Source organism: Poecilia reticulata, chromosome 17, assembly GCF_904066995.2.
Source record: "Poecilia reticulata chromosome 17, P_reticulata-male-v2, whole genome shotgun sequence".
Classification (NCBI taxonomy): domain Eukaryota; kingdom Metazoa; phylum Chordata; class Actinopteri; order Cyprinodontiformes; family Poeciliidae; genus Poecilia; species Poecilia reticulata.
Window position 1 is genome coordinate 28,458,619 of NC_088846.1, and position 16,297 is coordinate 28,474,915.

Consider the following 16,297-nt stretch of genomic DNA (forward strand, 5'->3'; position numbering starts at 1 on the left):
ATAAAATACACTTTTAGGCCTATTAGGGCCACTTTGTTTCAGACTAGAAACAAACAGTTGATTGTGCCTGAAGCTTATCTGTTGTTTGTACTTTTATTTAATTTGAACTCATTAAAGAAGCTGAAACATCAGGCTGTAACATTTCTGTTAGATTTCTTGGGGTGAGAAGAAGAATTCAGTTTTTGTGGGGATTTAATGACTAAAATAAAGCTTTAAACATGTCAAAATTTGACAGGTTGAAAATAAATTTGCATAATGGAAATGCCAATTTATAAAAAAGAAAATAAAAACTAATGTCTTTGAGTTTTGGCACTGTGATGAAGTGGCTTTATGGTTGTATGGAAATTGGTTTATTTAGCAAAACTGATGGAAACACTTATTCGCATCATGAGTCACATGATCAACAACAAGGTGTTTCCACTGGTGAAAACTACAAAGAACAAGACAGGAAGTGGTTGGAGAATGACAGCTTGGTATTTTTTTATAGTGTGAACTTTTTTATTCACATGTAATTTTTAATTACGTTTCTTATTTCATGGAAACACTCCAGTTACAAATTAATGTTTTTATGACGTCAGAATATCAACAAAGATTTGTGCACATTTGTAATGGAAATGCAGCTTATGTGTCTTTGTCCTGCAGCCCATTAGTTGTGCTTAAAACCCAGAATGTGAATAATTTTTATGCCAAAACAGAATCATCTGTTTCCTTCCTTATTGTTGGCCCTCTTACTCTCAGAAACATGGTTTCCTTTTCGTTGTTTTTGCCAATTCTGACCTAAAATCACTCAATAGCTTGAACTGATTCTGTTTTTTGTTTTTCTTAAAGCTGTGATGAATAAGGAGATCATGTCCCGTGTGGTGAGGAAGAGGCAGGCGGATCCTAAGGTGGTCCAGTACGTGTGGGAAGCCATCGAAGTCATTCGGAACCAGAAACAAATCGCAAACATGGACCGGATCTCCAAGTGAGTTCATCGCAGATACGCTGGCTTGTGGAGCGGATTCTTTCTTTTTTTTTATTTTTATTTGCTTGAGCAATTTTATTTCTACCGAATCTGTAAGCATCAAACTTCAGAACTTTGAATTTTAGTTGATCGTTGCAGCAGCTGGAAGAGTTTATGGTCTTTGACAAAGAAACACGGAGCAGCTAGAACTTGACTAAACAGTGGATTAGCGGCGCTTTCGCCTTCTAGATCCAACTTTTAATCATATTTAAAACTTTAAAAGTGTTGGTCCGTTGATATAGATTTTATTTGCATTGAATGTTCTGCACAGGTTTTAGATTGTAAAACTTTAATGAAGGACAAGAAAGACTGCAAATGTTGGAAGAGTTTGGTGTTTGTTGTCACCCAACATAGGATCTTATAAAAATAATTTTCCATGAGCAGCAATCATCAAAGTTACAGAAAATAAAGTCTTGAAGTGTGTTACTCTGTTGAATCCATATATTACTTTCTTTAATATTAAACTTCTTCCACAGTATTATTATTTTAGATGTTCCTGTATTGGATACAGATCTTTCTTTGCAGTGTTTAATGTCAATTTATTGCTGAAGAAACATGGCTTAAATTAATAATTTACATTAGAGCTGCACGGTATATCAAATTGCACTTGTCACAGGCAAAATTACCATCATGTTTGGAAAAATATTAAATAATGTTGGAGCTAATGGAGTGGAAGAAACATTACTAGGTAACGGTAAAATCCTAAAATCATACATCTCTCTAATTTACATTAATTAAAAAATTAGTCGAGATATGTCCAATAAAAGGTGATTAATGTCAATAAAGATAATTTCCTGAATCAGACAATTAAAAAAACTGTGGTTCTTTTTAAATCTGACAGTTTGTTTTATTTCAGAAACATTCTGGATTTATTCTGTTACACATGGAGAGATGGCCTTTATGCTGCTTCTCCTGGCTTTAAAGATGGATTTTCTTTTTCTCCAGTCAAGTTGATTTGTACAGAACATTTCAAGGTGCTTTACATCATAAAAACATCAAAATCATATGCTGGTCAATTTAAAACCACTAGAAGCATCTCTGAACAGGTGGGTTTTTAGCCTTGATTTAAATGAACTCAGCGTTTCAGCCGTTTTGCAGTTTTCTGGACGTTTGTTCCAGATGTGTGGAGCAAATCCTGCAGACCTGAATGATCTGGATGGTCGACACAACAGCAGATCTTTAATGCATTTTGGTGCTGAACCGTTCAGTGATTTATAAACACACAGCAGCATTTTAACGTCTTCAGAGTTGGTGTGACGTGCTCCATCTTCCTGGGTTTAGTGAAAAGTTCTTTTCCTCAGGCAGACCTGTGAAGAAGCTGTTGCAGGAATCAATGCGACTAAAGATAAATGCATGGATGAGTTTCTCTAGATCTTGCTGGGACATTAGTTATTCAATCCTGGAAATGTTCTTCAGGCGATAGAAGGCCGACTTTATCTGACTCTGAAGGTCAGAGTCCAGTTATCAAAGCTTTTAAAAGGTAACAAGAGGATTTTCCACAAAATCCCCCCAAAAAGCTGCTTCTGGTTGGTTAACTTTTTCCTTCTCTTGGCAACATGAGGTTAAAAACATGAGACAAAGAAGCCACTAAAACGGTGATCAATACTTGTTGCTGCGCTGCTGACACGAGGCTCATCCATCCCATAATGCATCACTCCTCCATCCCTCAGTGGCGGGTTGATGATCCTCCGCCGCTCTGATGCTTTATGGCTCAGCGTCCAGATTAATGAACAGCTCCTCTGCTGCAGACCAAACCAAACGCTTTCAGCAAGTTGGCGAGCACCTTGGGAGCTGGCCGCTCGCCAAATGAGTGTCGGCGGAGAGTGGCTGTTGTCATGGCAACAGTACGCAGCGGCGTGCAACGGATAGCTCCTCTCTCTCTCTTTCTTTCTCTCTCTCTCTTTCTCTCGGCCTCCACCCTGTCTCGCCCCTCTGCAGCTTAATTTGAGCGTGAGCTCAGCGGCTGGCGAGGTGGCGGTGATTACGTCGGCTCTGGGGGAACCGAGGGCGACGGGCGGCGGTGGGAGAATGATTAACCAGCTAGCCAACCAAACAGCTTCAGATCAATTAGTTATTTATTACCAAAAAGGTTCAGTTACCTGCAGATATCCTGCCGGGTTTTTTTATTGAGAAGAAGAGCACGAATACAGGTTTTTATGCTGTTAAATGAAACAAATATGTTTTTGTTTTCGTGTTTAGTTTAGGGGTGGGCATTTATCGTACCGTTTCTCAAGAGACACTGTAAAAACACAAAATCTTACCAAGTATTTTTCTAGTGCTAATATCTTGGTTTTGTCTTATTTCAAGTGGACCAACTTAAAACTACACTTTCAGCCACATATAGGAGCTTATTTTAAGTCAATAATTACTTAATATTGGTGAAAATGTTCTAGTTCCTTTGGCAGATTATTTTACTTGTAACAAAACATTTTCCTCTTTTGAAATAATCTGCCAGTGAAACTAGAACTTTTTCATCAATATTAATGAATTATTTACTTAAAACAAGCTCCTATATGTTCCTGAACAGTTACTTGTAAGTTAGTTTTCTTTTTTTTACGTTTACGAAGATATTTGGTTTAGAAACGAGACAAAAGATACTCGGTAAGATTTTGCGTTTTTGCAGTTTAAGAATTAAAATTCATTCTTGTCACAATAAATTTAGATTAATGATGTTTAAAACCTCCCAAAATTGTCTGTATTTTTGGGATTGTTAATCTTACCACTTTTTCCATTTTTTTTCCTTTTTCATTGAGAGCATCAGTAGATATTAAAACATTATAAAAATATGGTTAAATGTAGTTCCTGTTGGCCGAAAGAAGTTTATCATCAGATGTTAAGAGGAGGATTTGTGGAGCTGTGTCACACCAAAAGTTACATAAAAAGAAGTAATAAATTGTTAATATTGTCACTTTTATGCTAGTACAATACTGTCACAAAATATTGTGATAAAACTTTAACTTTGTATCGTCCGAAGTCCTGACAAAACACGAAACTCTGCTTTGATTTTTTCCATTTGGTAATTCATTCGATTAAATGCAGTTAATGCAACATTTAATGTGAAGATGATCGATAAAACAACGTGAATCCCTGAAGCGATACGTAAACTCAACAAACACACGTTTACAGCAGGCGATCCAGAGTCTGGCTGGTTTATTTCTGGTTCTGTGATAATCGGCTGCTTGCAGGAAACGATCAGACTTCACCTGTTTAATGGGTTGAATCGTTTCCCGGTGCTTCCTGACGTTCGGACCGTTTCGTTCTGTAATCTTGGCTGACCCGGGTTCGGCCGTGAGGCTCGCTCCGCTCTTTTCTCACGTTGTTAACGACCGAACAGAGACGGCGACCTTCCGGCTCAAGGCCACAGCGGAGGGTTCGTGACCTTTCACACCGAGGTTCCCTGCAAGTCAGCAGGCAGCTGCAGGAGTCAGAGGAGAATTTAAGGTTCAGCTGTGCAGCAGAAACGTTGTTAGAAAAATGAGAGAGAAGTTGCACGTAAAATTTTGAAGCTGAAAGAACATGTTGTATATTTATGACTCCTCTAATCCAGCTGATGCGCTCTACCAACTTTTTACTCTCTCTTCTCATAACTCTGAGGTTTCCAAAATATCACAAATCACATTTTTTTCCTAAAGGATGAAACGGAGGTGTTCAAAGCGCGGCGAGGGGCCCGTTTGTGGTCCTTGCAATGATTTCTTAGAGGATTCAGAATGACACAAATCTGACCCACCACATGGATACTGTTTCATTTTTTAGAGCAGGATTTCCACTAATAAAATCTTAAAATGGAAAATTTTTAGGCACAACACAAAGTAGTTTTTTTACTTGATGTAGCAGTTAGTAGGACCACAAACATTTAGCAACTTTTACTGAAAAGCAGGCTTTGGATAGACCCTTTTGTTAATCTGCAAAGAGAGCGACCCACATGCAGCGGCCTCAACATTTCAATCTCAAAACTTGTATTCATTTCTTTTAAAGGTGCAGAATCATGTAAAATGTAACTTTTTTTGTTAGCTTTACATCATGTTATTCCCTCATGTTGCCTTGATTCTTTCTTGCATGTTTGAGAAATCCTTTAACCTCCTTGGCATCCTGTTGAAAACGCCTGGCTGGACTTAGCCCCGCCTTCGAGGCATCAGCACCTTGAAGGCCTTTTCTTGGCTCTGTCCTCTGCAGGTACCTGAGCCGGGTGTTCGGCATGCACCCAAAGGAGACGGCGCGGCAGCTGAGCCTGGCGGTGAAGGACGGGCTGGTGGTGGAGACGCTCACCGTCGGCTGCAAGGGCTCCAAGGCCGGCATCGAGCAGGAGGGCTACTGGCTGCCTGGAGACGAGATGGTGAGTCCACAAACCGGATCCTGGAGGTCACCGGGGGCAAAAATGTACAAAATGATAGAAAAAAAACACATTTTACTTATTCTGTTTATTTGTTAACGTGCATTTCCGTTTACACGTATGGTTTAGCATTATTTAGTCAGATAGTTTAGGGTTCACTGGTTAGAGTAACTTGATTTATATTAGAGATGCACTGATCTGATATTAATATCTGTATCGATCCCTATATCGAAATAACATCTAGATTGAATATCAGTGACAGTGTGTCCAATCCAGTAAGAGCAGATCTATTCAGTCTAATTCTATACTTTGTGACGTCACACTTTATTATTTATATTCAGCATTTCTAATTGGACTTTCTGAACCAGTTGAAAGGTTTGTTGCAGTTTATTTTTATGTTTCACCAAAATGAACAACCTGTTGTTTCTTCCAGTTTCAGTTTCTTTATTATTTATTTTACAAGTTAAAGTTGTTTTAACATGTTTGACCAAGTTACTGAAGCAGTTGCTGTATTTACATGTGTTTTACTGACATTCAGTACATTAAAATAAAGTTTTTAAGCCTTTGAGCAGTTTTTTCTGTATCTAAGCCTCAGATATCAGTATCAGAAGTTAAAAAAGTGGATCAGTGCATCCCTAATTCATAAATATATCAAGATTTTGGCTCCATTAGTCGTGTCTGTAGGCTTTTTAATACCTGAAAACAGAAGATTGTTTAAATTTTCTCAGTGAAAATCACCGTAAAGGTGAAGATGCCTGAGATTCCCTCAACGTAAATGAATCTGTTACCAAATGAGAGTGATGTGGGGGCAGATGGGACGTCTGCAGATGTCGCAGTCCTGTTACTGCAGCCGTAGACGGTGATGAGTAACGAACGGCGCAGCAGACGGCGTGAGGCCATCTGTCGACACGCCGTTACGAGTCTCGGCTGCAGCAAATCGCTGCAGATCGTCCTTGAGCTCCTTTTTATTCTGATAAACGTCTCAAAACAAAATGGAGAGATGACACAAAGCGCTGAAATCAGTTCTGTTGGAGAAATTAGGACAAAACTTAACACAAGACAGCCACAGACTTGGTTTTAAGGAGATTTTATGTGATAAAAATGGAAACAAAATTGTTTTTTGCACTGCAAAAATTGTATTTTTGTTTTATTTCAAGTCTTCTAACTTGCAGGGTAACTTTTCACAAAGATATAGAAGCTTATTTTAAATCAGTAATTCCTTAAATGTTGATTTAAAATACTAGTAAACTGATGACTTATTTCACTTAAATGTCTTGTAGGTGAAATAATCTGCCATTGGAACCAGTACATTGAGTTAATATTAAATAATTATTGAATTACACTTCACAACTTCTCATTAGTTTGTCGGTTTGTCTCATAAAATCCCAACAAAATACATAAACAACTAAAGTGTGTGGTTTAATACTTTAGCAGAGCACAGAACTTAAAATATGTTCCTAATGTTCTTCCTTCATGTTTTTGTTTCTTAGTTGTGATTTTTACGTTAACTACTGACAACTCAGCTGAACTTAAACTTTAGCAAAACCTGAAATTATAATGAAAATGTTTGATTATTTCTTTAATTATCCGTTTATGAGTTCTGGTAATATTCCTGTCATATTTTATGTTTAGAAATTGGGAGTTAATCAGTCAGATGAGGAAAAGTTTTAATGCCAAAACCAGAAACATTTGTTCTGACCTCATTTTTATCTCTGCATTTTGTTTTCATCATGAACGAACAGTGGATTTTGCAGATCGTTTTAGTTACATCATTATAAAATAAATGTATAATTGTGTAAAAATGCAGATTTAGGTCATGCTAGTGATGTCCAGAGGAGCTGCTGTCGTGTTAGCATCATTTAAACACTCCTCTCTGAATCACTTGCAATCACAGGAGCCGAAGGCCGAGGGCAGCAAGGTAAGGCCTGCATTGATGTTTCAAACCAGGGTTTGTTTCTCATTTGATGCCCTGTTGCCCCCCATCGCCTCCCCCTCCCCAACTAATATCATCATGTGAGAAATCAGTCCTGCCACAAATGGTGTCGTAAAGGATCGGAGTGAATCTTTTTTTTTTTTTTTTCCAGCAGGCTGCAGAAAAAATTCACATTGGTTGATTTAAAACTAAAAAATGGTGGAAAATCTTTAATTTTCCTCCAGTTGCATGACTCTGCATGTTTCCTCTCAGCTTTAAGCTGGGCCCTGTGATTCAGCTCTGCTGTAAAAAAAAGCTTCACGACGATCCGACGCAGCGCTGTGGCTACTTTTCCTGAAAGTGAGCGATGATTTTACCGAAGCAGGGTCTGGCTGCCAACCTGCAGGTTTGCTGCTGCTTGACTTAAAATCAAACCAAAACCTGAAGCTTCTCCACTGGAGGAACATCCTGCAAATAATTCAAATCAAAACATCATGAGACGGGGCTGCACAGTGGCGCAGTTGGTAGAGCTGTTGCCTTGCAGCAAGAAGGTTCTGGGTTCGATTCCCGGCCCCGGTCTTTCTGCATGGAGTTTGCATGTTCTCCCTGTGCATGGTGGGTTTTCTCCGGGTTCTCCAGTTTCCTCCCACAGTCCAAAAACATGACTGTCAGGTTAATTGGCTTCTCCAAATTGCCCCTAGGTGTGAGTGTGTGTATGCATGGTTGTGTGTCTCCGTGTTGCCCTGCGACAGACTGGCGACCTGTCCAGGGTGACCCCACCTCTCGCCCGGAACGTTAGCTGGAGAGGAACCAGCAACCCTCCTGACCCCACTGAGGGACAAGGGTGTAAGGAAAATGGATGGATGGATGGATGGACATCATGAGACGTCAAGCAGGTCCAGCTTAGCTGCAGGACGGCAGCGATCCCCCGTGAGCTTGGTAGTTGTAGTTTCTTTCAGAAGAAGTGTGTCCTGCTGTGATCTTTCCTGCTTTTTCTGCTCTGACTGGGACTGTGGGAGGGGTTAGCCGTCTCTGCCTGCTGCTAGCAACCCGCCCTGCTGGTTATTTCAGGAGAGAAGTCACTGAAAGGACAGAGCAGAGTGTGATGGTGAGGCCGGAGGCCCGTTCTCCCTCCGCCGGTACCTGGATTCAGTCCAGCTGGCCTGAGCTGCGTCCTCTGCCTGACCTCAGGAATATTTGCTCCTCAATCAGAAACCTGCTGCGTTTCCATCCCAAACACACATTTTACAAACCAAAGTCTTCAACTCTCTGCCTCAGGCCAGGTTGGGTTGAGTCCAGGTTTCACCAAAAATGATCAGGTTCTGCAAAACTGCTGGGTATTTCAAACTAATTAAGCCGTTTTATTTTAAATGTGTCCTGTATTTAATTGATTTAAACCATTATTATGTTGCTGCTCTGGGTCCAAACATTAAAAACCTGTTGAATCCCACCAGCAACACTTGTTGCCAGGTTTTTTTTTGTTTTTTTTTTTTACTTCTGGAAACGTTGTTTTGGCTTTTTTTATTTTTATTTTTAAATAAAACAATAGGTTGAATAATCTAAGCAATGTAAATTTCATGTCACATGACCTTTTTACTTCCTGCCCCAAGAGGAAGTCAATTAAATACATTAACAAACAAATAAACATAACTAAAATATTTTTGCGCAAATGTTCTTCAAATGATTCTCACTGAAATATTACTGAACTTTTATCTTTTAACCATAAGAAGAGTACATGTAATCATGGCAACAATTGTTGCCGTAGCAACAGAGGTGGAAGAGAACCCAAGTAAGAGTAGCACTACTTCGGCATATTTTAATCTAGTAAAAGTAAAAATAATTTGGTAATAAGTGAAGTACAGAGTAACTGATCAAATTATCAATCATTTGATTTTTAGAAATTACATAATTAGATGGATGAAAATGTAAATTAAGTGGAAATTTTTGTGTTTCAGGACAAAGATGACAATAATTCATATTAGTAGGAAAAATACCAAAAACTGCAGGTCTGTGTCTGTGGTGAATGTTTTTGTTAAAACATGTTTTTTCATTCAGTGGGTAGAAAATCCAGAAATTGTAGTCAAGTAAGAGAAATGATGCTTCATATTAAAACTACTCGAAAGTAAAAAGTACAGCATAGTAGAAATAAAGTAAATTAAGTAAATTTACTTTAGGCAGAGAGAAGTAAAGTAAATTTTTTACCCAAATAAAGTTACTTGAGTGAATGTAACTGATAAATGTGGACAGCGCTAAGCTAGGTGTCAAAGGTCAGGCTGCTTGTTGTTTTTTCCCCACACTGCTTAAAACTATTACCTGTTTTGGATATTCTAAACCTGAAAGAACCTCAAAATGATGGTTTCTATCGGTTGAAAAAGATTCACTGATGACGTCTGTTTATTTCTTAAATTTATTCCAAACTGAGTGCAGGTGTTTCACATCTCTACCTACCAGCAGGTTGTTTATGGCAGGTCCAGCTCAAGGAAAGATGCTTTCCTTTTTTAGATGCTTCCTTCAACAACACACCTAAAGGAAACAACTGAATTTCCTCAGCTGCGGGTCAATCAGGTCGAAACGAGTCGTTCATTTGATCTAAACGTGGTAAAATCCGCTTCTTTAATCCTGGTGTTAAAAACCAGATGACGGCGTTTCACCAGAGTTTGAACGTGGCATATTTCAGAAACCGCTGATCGTTATGGATGATTTTCCTGTACCATAAATTATCCCAGTAGTTAATGCAATAAACAACAATATTGTTGCTTTGAGACCATTTTAATGTGATGCTAATGGCATAATGATGTAAAATCACATTCTCATATATCAATAATCTTTAAATTTTAATGAACATTTAACTCTGGAACTGGAAAACATTTTAAATGTCCAAAGATAAATAAAACAGAAACGACAAATAAAAAGCACCAGACTGAATTATCATCCAGTTTTTGGTAGAAAGAGAAAAAAAAAACAAAATCCTGCAAATAGATATTATTAAAGGTGTTTAACTTATCATGCGAATGATTGGTTTATTGTGTCAGGCCTAGATGTTCTTCTATCTCAAGAGTTTACAGAAAAATAGTTGACAGAACGATGGAATCTCCAGTGGATAAAGGCAGCAGGAGCTTTAATAACCACTGGTTGCATCAACCTGCAGCAGCTGCAGCAGGCGGCCATGTCACCTCGATGGAGGTTTCTGACACCCTGCTGATTAAACATACGATGCTAGCAAGGTGTACCTAATGAAGTGGCCGTGCGTGTGCTGTCCATTGATGAACGCTTTGATCTCAGGCGGCGTGTCCTTGGCGCAGAGCTGCAGCTTTCTGAAGTACCCCACTTATCTTTGATCAGAGTAGCAGCAGGAGAGCAGCTCTTGACTCTCTGAAGGACCATCCACGTGTTGTCGAGTGTTTGTGCTGCTGAAAAGTCTATTACTGGTGAAGTGGAAGTAGATGACCTCTGGGAAATCTGTTGTGGGTTTCAGACTAAATAGATTTGGATTTTAAACATTTTAAAGAGACGGTATCGTGTATTTTTCTTTTAGCTTTATATGATGTTATAAAGTTATTCCCTCACCAAAAACATAACATACCAGGAATGTTGCAGCTCCTCCCCCATTCTGCTCCTTCAGACTAGCCAGCAGCAATTAGCAGGCATCTTCTGAGCTCATTATAGGAGCCAGTTCTCAGCGAAACGTTGGTAAAAATGTTATTATGGGGTTAATGGAGGAGCCATGTTGTGATGAGTTTCAGAAAGAGCAGGAGCTTCTTAAAGAGACAGAGGCCCAATTTCAAGGCGATAAATTATAGTCAAATTTATTTTGTCATCTTTGATATATACAGCATTTTTATAACAACTGAAGGAAGCCCAGTAACTTGGCTGTGCTATAAACGACACTCTGTGCCTGGAGCACGCGTAATAATACTTTAATAGTTTTAAATGAGAATAAATCTGGATTTATTCTTTGCTCCATCAAAGCTGCAAAAATGGATCCCTCTGCTACGTTTTACAACTTTTTGTGTCGCACCTCAGAGTTATGCAGTGAAGATGAGACGGGTGTGATTTCTCTGTTTCATTTTTCCGTTGGGAACTTCCAGATCCCTGTCATACATTATTTATAGCATTCTTCAGTGTCTCTCTCTCTAAAGATCCTGGTGTTTTTCTGTTGATGAGGCCATTTTTCCAGTTTTCCAGTTTTAGAAATGTTAAAAAACGGAAACTTTTGCTGAATGTTTTGTTTATGGCAGCTGCTGCGTTTATAACCTTAAAGCAGCTACATCAGCAGGTCACGAGCACAACACCGCAGAGCTTTGATTTATTAATTCATTTAGTTCTTAATAAGCTGCAATTTGATACAAATTTCCGGCGCTCCGCTCCTAAATCTGCCCAGACGTTGTGTGGGAGGAACTGGAGCGGAATGAGTGTGTGGAGATGAAAATCTCCTGATTATCGTTGATAAACTACGTCGCAGTGGAGGTGCTGGTTAATAAATGGAAACAAATTAAAGTTCTTGCAAGGTTTAAGTATAACTCAGGTTTGGTTATTCTCATAGTGAGATTGAATACCTGCACTTTTTTAGGTTTCACATGAAATTATCTGGATTTTAATCTGAGATTTAGTGGTTTAGGTAAATGTATAACACTTTCTGAAACATCATTGTTTAGCACTGAATTGTGTTAAGTTTTAACATTGATCCAAAATAAGATGATATTGATATATGATTACACAATTTTTCATCCTGCAGCTTTAAACGTTTTACAAACGTGTTCAGTATAAAATTTTATTCTGGAAAATATTTACTCATCCACCAGTTTTTGTTTCAATCAAGGACACAGATTTGTTGCATTGCAGCACTTTCTAATTGTTTGACATAAATTTAACTCCCAGTCAAGTTTTGGCTTCCTGTTAATTTATATCTCATAATGTAGCACTAATGGTGGTTTATGCCAAAAAAAAAAAAATCATGGATAGGAATCAATCAGAGCAGATTTTAGGAGATAGATGCCGTTTTCTTAGAAACGCCCTGAATCCCGTCCAGCAGAACAAACATGTCGGATGTAGTTTGGAGGAAGGAGAAGCTCGTTTCCTCCCTGCTGCGCTCGGCCGTGGACGGGCTGGGGGGGGGTCACCCAGACTGGTTCTCTGCTGTTTGTCCTCTGCAGGACTGGGAGGCGGAGAGCCACGACTGGTACTGCTTCGACTGCCACCTACCAGGCGACGTCCTGCCCTGCGACAACTGCTTCCGGGTCTATCACCTCAAATGTCTGCCGGAGGAGTGCAAACCCAGAGACGGAGGCTCCCACTGGCAGTGTGTCGTCTGCAGGGTGGGTGCTCCAATTATACAGATGCTTTATTTACTTTTGTGTAAATCATCCATGAAGCTGATTTCAATTAATCCAATTTGTATAATAAATTCAGAAACCAGTAACTGTTACATTTTGTAGAGTACCGCCATCAAAATTATCGAAACGCATCAAATGTGTTGGTCAGTATTTAGTTTATCCAGCAGGTTTTTAGCCTTGATTTAAAGGAACTCAGTGTTTCAGCAGTTTTGCAGTTTTCTGGAACTGGATGTTGCTTCCTCATGTTTGGTTCTGTTTCTTTTTTGCTGCCAAGTTGTTCAGTGATTTCTAAACTGCCAGAAGTATTAAAGTCTCTTCTCTGAGCTGCTATCTGAGCCAGTGGAAGGTGATGATGTTGGGAAAAACGTGATTAAAATGTTGGAGTCGCCGTTTAAAGCGTCTTCTGTCCTTTTCCCTCCTTCAGGGAAGTAAAAAGAAGAACCTGAACAAACAGGAGATGTGTAAATACCTGCGCTTCATCATCCAGCGGATGAAAGAGAGGGTAAGAAATGATAATATTCATAACTCTGCTATCACAATATTCACAGCACTGATGTTTTACATATCAATGTTATTTTTGCTCCTGAAGCTGGAAGTGCAAAGTAATCGTTTCCATTTTCTGCTCGATCTGCCGACTTCTGTTATCAGGAGTCTTTTAATGGATTAATCTGCAGAGGACTTTAGTTTCACATTAAACTTTGGCTTTTTTTAATCTAATTTTTAGTTGTTAGATTACAAACAGGCTCATTAGATTTTAGGATTGGATGATGCAGCTTTAAAAATACAATTTCTGAGTTTTAGCTATTTTTTCCTCTCCTTTCTTTTTTAAAAAAGAAAATACAAATTTTGTAAAATATTTTCAAAAATGTATTTTTTTTTTTACTTCAACTTCCCTTCTTGGAGTTTTCCTAATTTCAGAATCTAGCAAAAAAAAAAAGAAAGAACAAGCAGTAAAACATGGTTTTAAAACAATATGGATGCTGGACAGGCTGACATCACACATTAAATCTTCATAAAGTGAAATGTTATTGCTTTTCCTCATTAGATGTTTTATAAAGTGAATATTAGAAAGATCAGACTGACTTAAACTCAGCCAACATGCAGATGCTCAAATCAGATGAAAATAGTTTGAGACGCATTTTATAGACTTTGGAAATGTGTTTCAAAGTCCAATATTACATAATTTATGTAAAAAATTAAATATGTCGAGACACTTTCCACAAGCAGCACGTGTGGAAATGAAAATGCAGTTTATTGATGTTGGTAATGGTCAGATCCAGCTGTTTTCTCTCCACTAATTTATGAATAAAACCCATTAAATGAATCACTTTAAACATTTCAGCTGGATTCAAATCTCTCTACAGCAATGCAGCTTCCAACAATAACCGACAGGTTGCCAGGTGAATCGAGCGTCATTAGACTTCATTTTATTTCTCCCCTGTGAAGGAGCAGTGAAGCTCATCATTAACTCTCCGTTTCCCCGTCGGCTCGCTCCGGCAACTCTTTACGAGCTTGCATTAAATCCTGCCTGTCCTTGCTCTGCACTGCAGGCGGTGGATCTGAACAAAAAGGGCAAAGACACTAAACACCCCATGTACAAACGGCTGATCCACACCGCGCTGGACGTCTCCAACATCCACGAGGTAAAACTGCACCGTCTGATTGGTTCCTAATGCAGATCGGTCATCATCAGATCAGACTGTGCAGAAAGTAAACACGGTTATTAGAAGATAAATACTTTATGTTTACCGAACATTTTCCTTTTTAAGAAGATTTCAGTTTGAAACCTTTGCTCTTATTAAACAGAAAACTAAAATCTCTACATGAACAGATTTAAAAAAGGCGACGAGTTTCAGTCGTGGAGTCGGGAAATCTTTACTTTTGAGATATTTAACTTTTTTTTTCCTCTTCATGACACATTTTGTTCACTGAAAAACACTTTAAATTTTATACAAGCTTGAATTCAGTTTTTAAATAAGCAGCAATTCAGTTACCGTATTTTCCGCACTATAAGGTGCACCGAATTATAAGGCGCATAGAATAGACGCTACAGTTTGGGTTGCTAATTTGTTCCGTACTCCATTATTACACATCCACATTTGTAAAGAAGTGGTCTCGAGTACTTTATATAGTAGTTGCGCTTCTTCTTCTACGGGGGAAAATGAAGTTGGCGGCTGCTTACCGTAGTTGCTAGACCTGTTGTGGCTCAATATTGGTCCATATATATAAGGCGCACTGTCGGCTTTTGAGGAAATTGAAGGTTTTTAGGTGCACCTTATAGTGCGGAAAATATGGTAGTTATAGAAACAATAGCAACCAAACGGTTGGTGGTGCTGGTGGGAGTGTTTCCGTCTGTAGTCTGGGTGAACCGGGTCTTTGAGTTCTGATCAGTGGAGCATCACAGCAGCAAACCTCTGCCAGAAATGTTGGCTTCCTGCCCAGACCTGTGTGTGCGTGTGTGTGCGTGTGTGTGCGTGTGTGCGCGTGTGTGCGCGTGTGTGTGTGTGCATGCGTGTGCGTGTGTGTGTGTTAATAAGCACACTGCCCTCTCCTGATCCATGTCGGCCATCGAACCCACACAGTCTCACTCCGTTCATGTTCCTCTCTCTGTCGGTTTTGCCTCCATGTGTTTCCTTCTGTTTCAGAATCTGACTGAAGGAAAATACAAAACCTTCGACGAGTTCAAAGCCGACGCTCAGATGATCGTTCATAACACTGCCATCCTGTATGGAGGTGGGTCACACACCTCTGATAATCTGCTCTATGGCCGATGTTTACCTATAACCGCTCACGAAGAGATGAAATGTGTGAATAAAAACATTTTTTTAAGTATTTATTCTTTCCCAAGGAAGCAAATCTTACAGAGCGTTTGAAGACAACATCACAATGTCTGAGTGGTCAGAGTGGATCATCGCAGTAGCTTTATCCAGCTTTATCTCTAAAAATTATAAAAATTAAATCAGAGTTTCACACACTCTTGAGGTATAATGCTTCATCTCTAAATTAATGTCTCTATAAAACTGTAACTGCTTATTTTCATAGTTTATAGGCCAAATAAACCTCAACGTGCATTTATACGCTCAGAGGAAGCCATCTTGGCGCGACCACAGAAGCTAACACCTGTAGTCTTCAGTTCAGCCAATCGGCTCCAAGGAACGTAAATGCTGCTCCTGGATTGGCTGCTTTGCCAATCCAGCCAATAGCAGGTCAAGTAGCATTAACGCTGGTTTTAAAGCTTCCCAGGATGAATTTTCTTTCAAGTATTTTAGATGGACTCTCAATAATTTGGATTATTTTATCATCTTCACTGTAAAACTGCCTGTTGGAAACGACAGATACATTTTCAACGCGTTTTGTCTCATTGTGTTTGTCGCAGTTCACAGCGACCAGGCGGAGATCGCACGGCTGCTCTTTAGCGACACGTGCCACGAGGTACGCTGGGTTTTTCTCCTTCGCGCTCGGAGCAGCGGCGCTTCAAACGAGTCGATTATTTTTAAAAATACATATTTACATTAAACTTAATTTCTTTTTTGCCGCTTGTGTCTGTTGCAGTTGAACGAGTTGGTGTTGTGCAAGAACTGTTTCTACCTGTCGAACGCTCGGCCTGAAAACTGGTTCTGTTATCCCTGTGTGAGTAGAACCGAGCCGAAGCCGTAACCACGGTAACCCCGCTGACAGCAGCAACACAGACGTTAAATGTTGCACGTTTGTGACCGCAT

At 39.3% G+C, this 16,297-nt stretch overlaps 1 protein-coding gene across 2 annotated transcripts in view; it reads left to right on the forward strand.

The window, feature by feature from the left end:
- Positions 1 to 16,297, forward strand: part of zmynd11 (zinc finger, MYND-type containing 11) — a 28,037-nt gene that overhangs the window by 3,202 nt on the left and 8,538 nt on the right. Inside the window, exons 2-10 of one of the 2 annotated variants that reach the window (XM_008434733.3) lie at positions 829 to 964; positions 5,177 to 5,336; positions 7,228 to 7,251; positions 12,399 to 12,560; positions 13,003 to 13,080; positions 14,129 to 14,221; positions 15,224 to 15,311; positions 15,955 to 16,010; positions 16,131 to 16,208. In XM_008434733.3, coding sequence (XP_008432955.1) covers positions 834 to 964; positions 5,177 to 5,336; positions 7,228 to 7,251; positions 12,399 to 12,560; positions 13,003 to 13,080; positions 14,129 to 14,221; positions 15,224 to 15,311; positions 15,955 to 16,010; positions 16,131 to 16,208 — 870 coding nt within the window. In that variant the 5' untranslated portion in view covers positions 829 to 833. The remainder of the gene's footprint in view (positions 1 to 828; positions 965 to 5,176; positions 5,337 to 7,227; positions 7,252 to 12,398; positions 12,561 to 13,002; positions 13,081 to 14,128; positions 14,222 to 15,223; positions 15,312 to 15,954; positions 16,011 to 16,130; positions 16,209 to 16,297) is intronic. The other variant, XM_008434734.3, reaches the window with a different exon arrangement.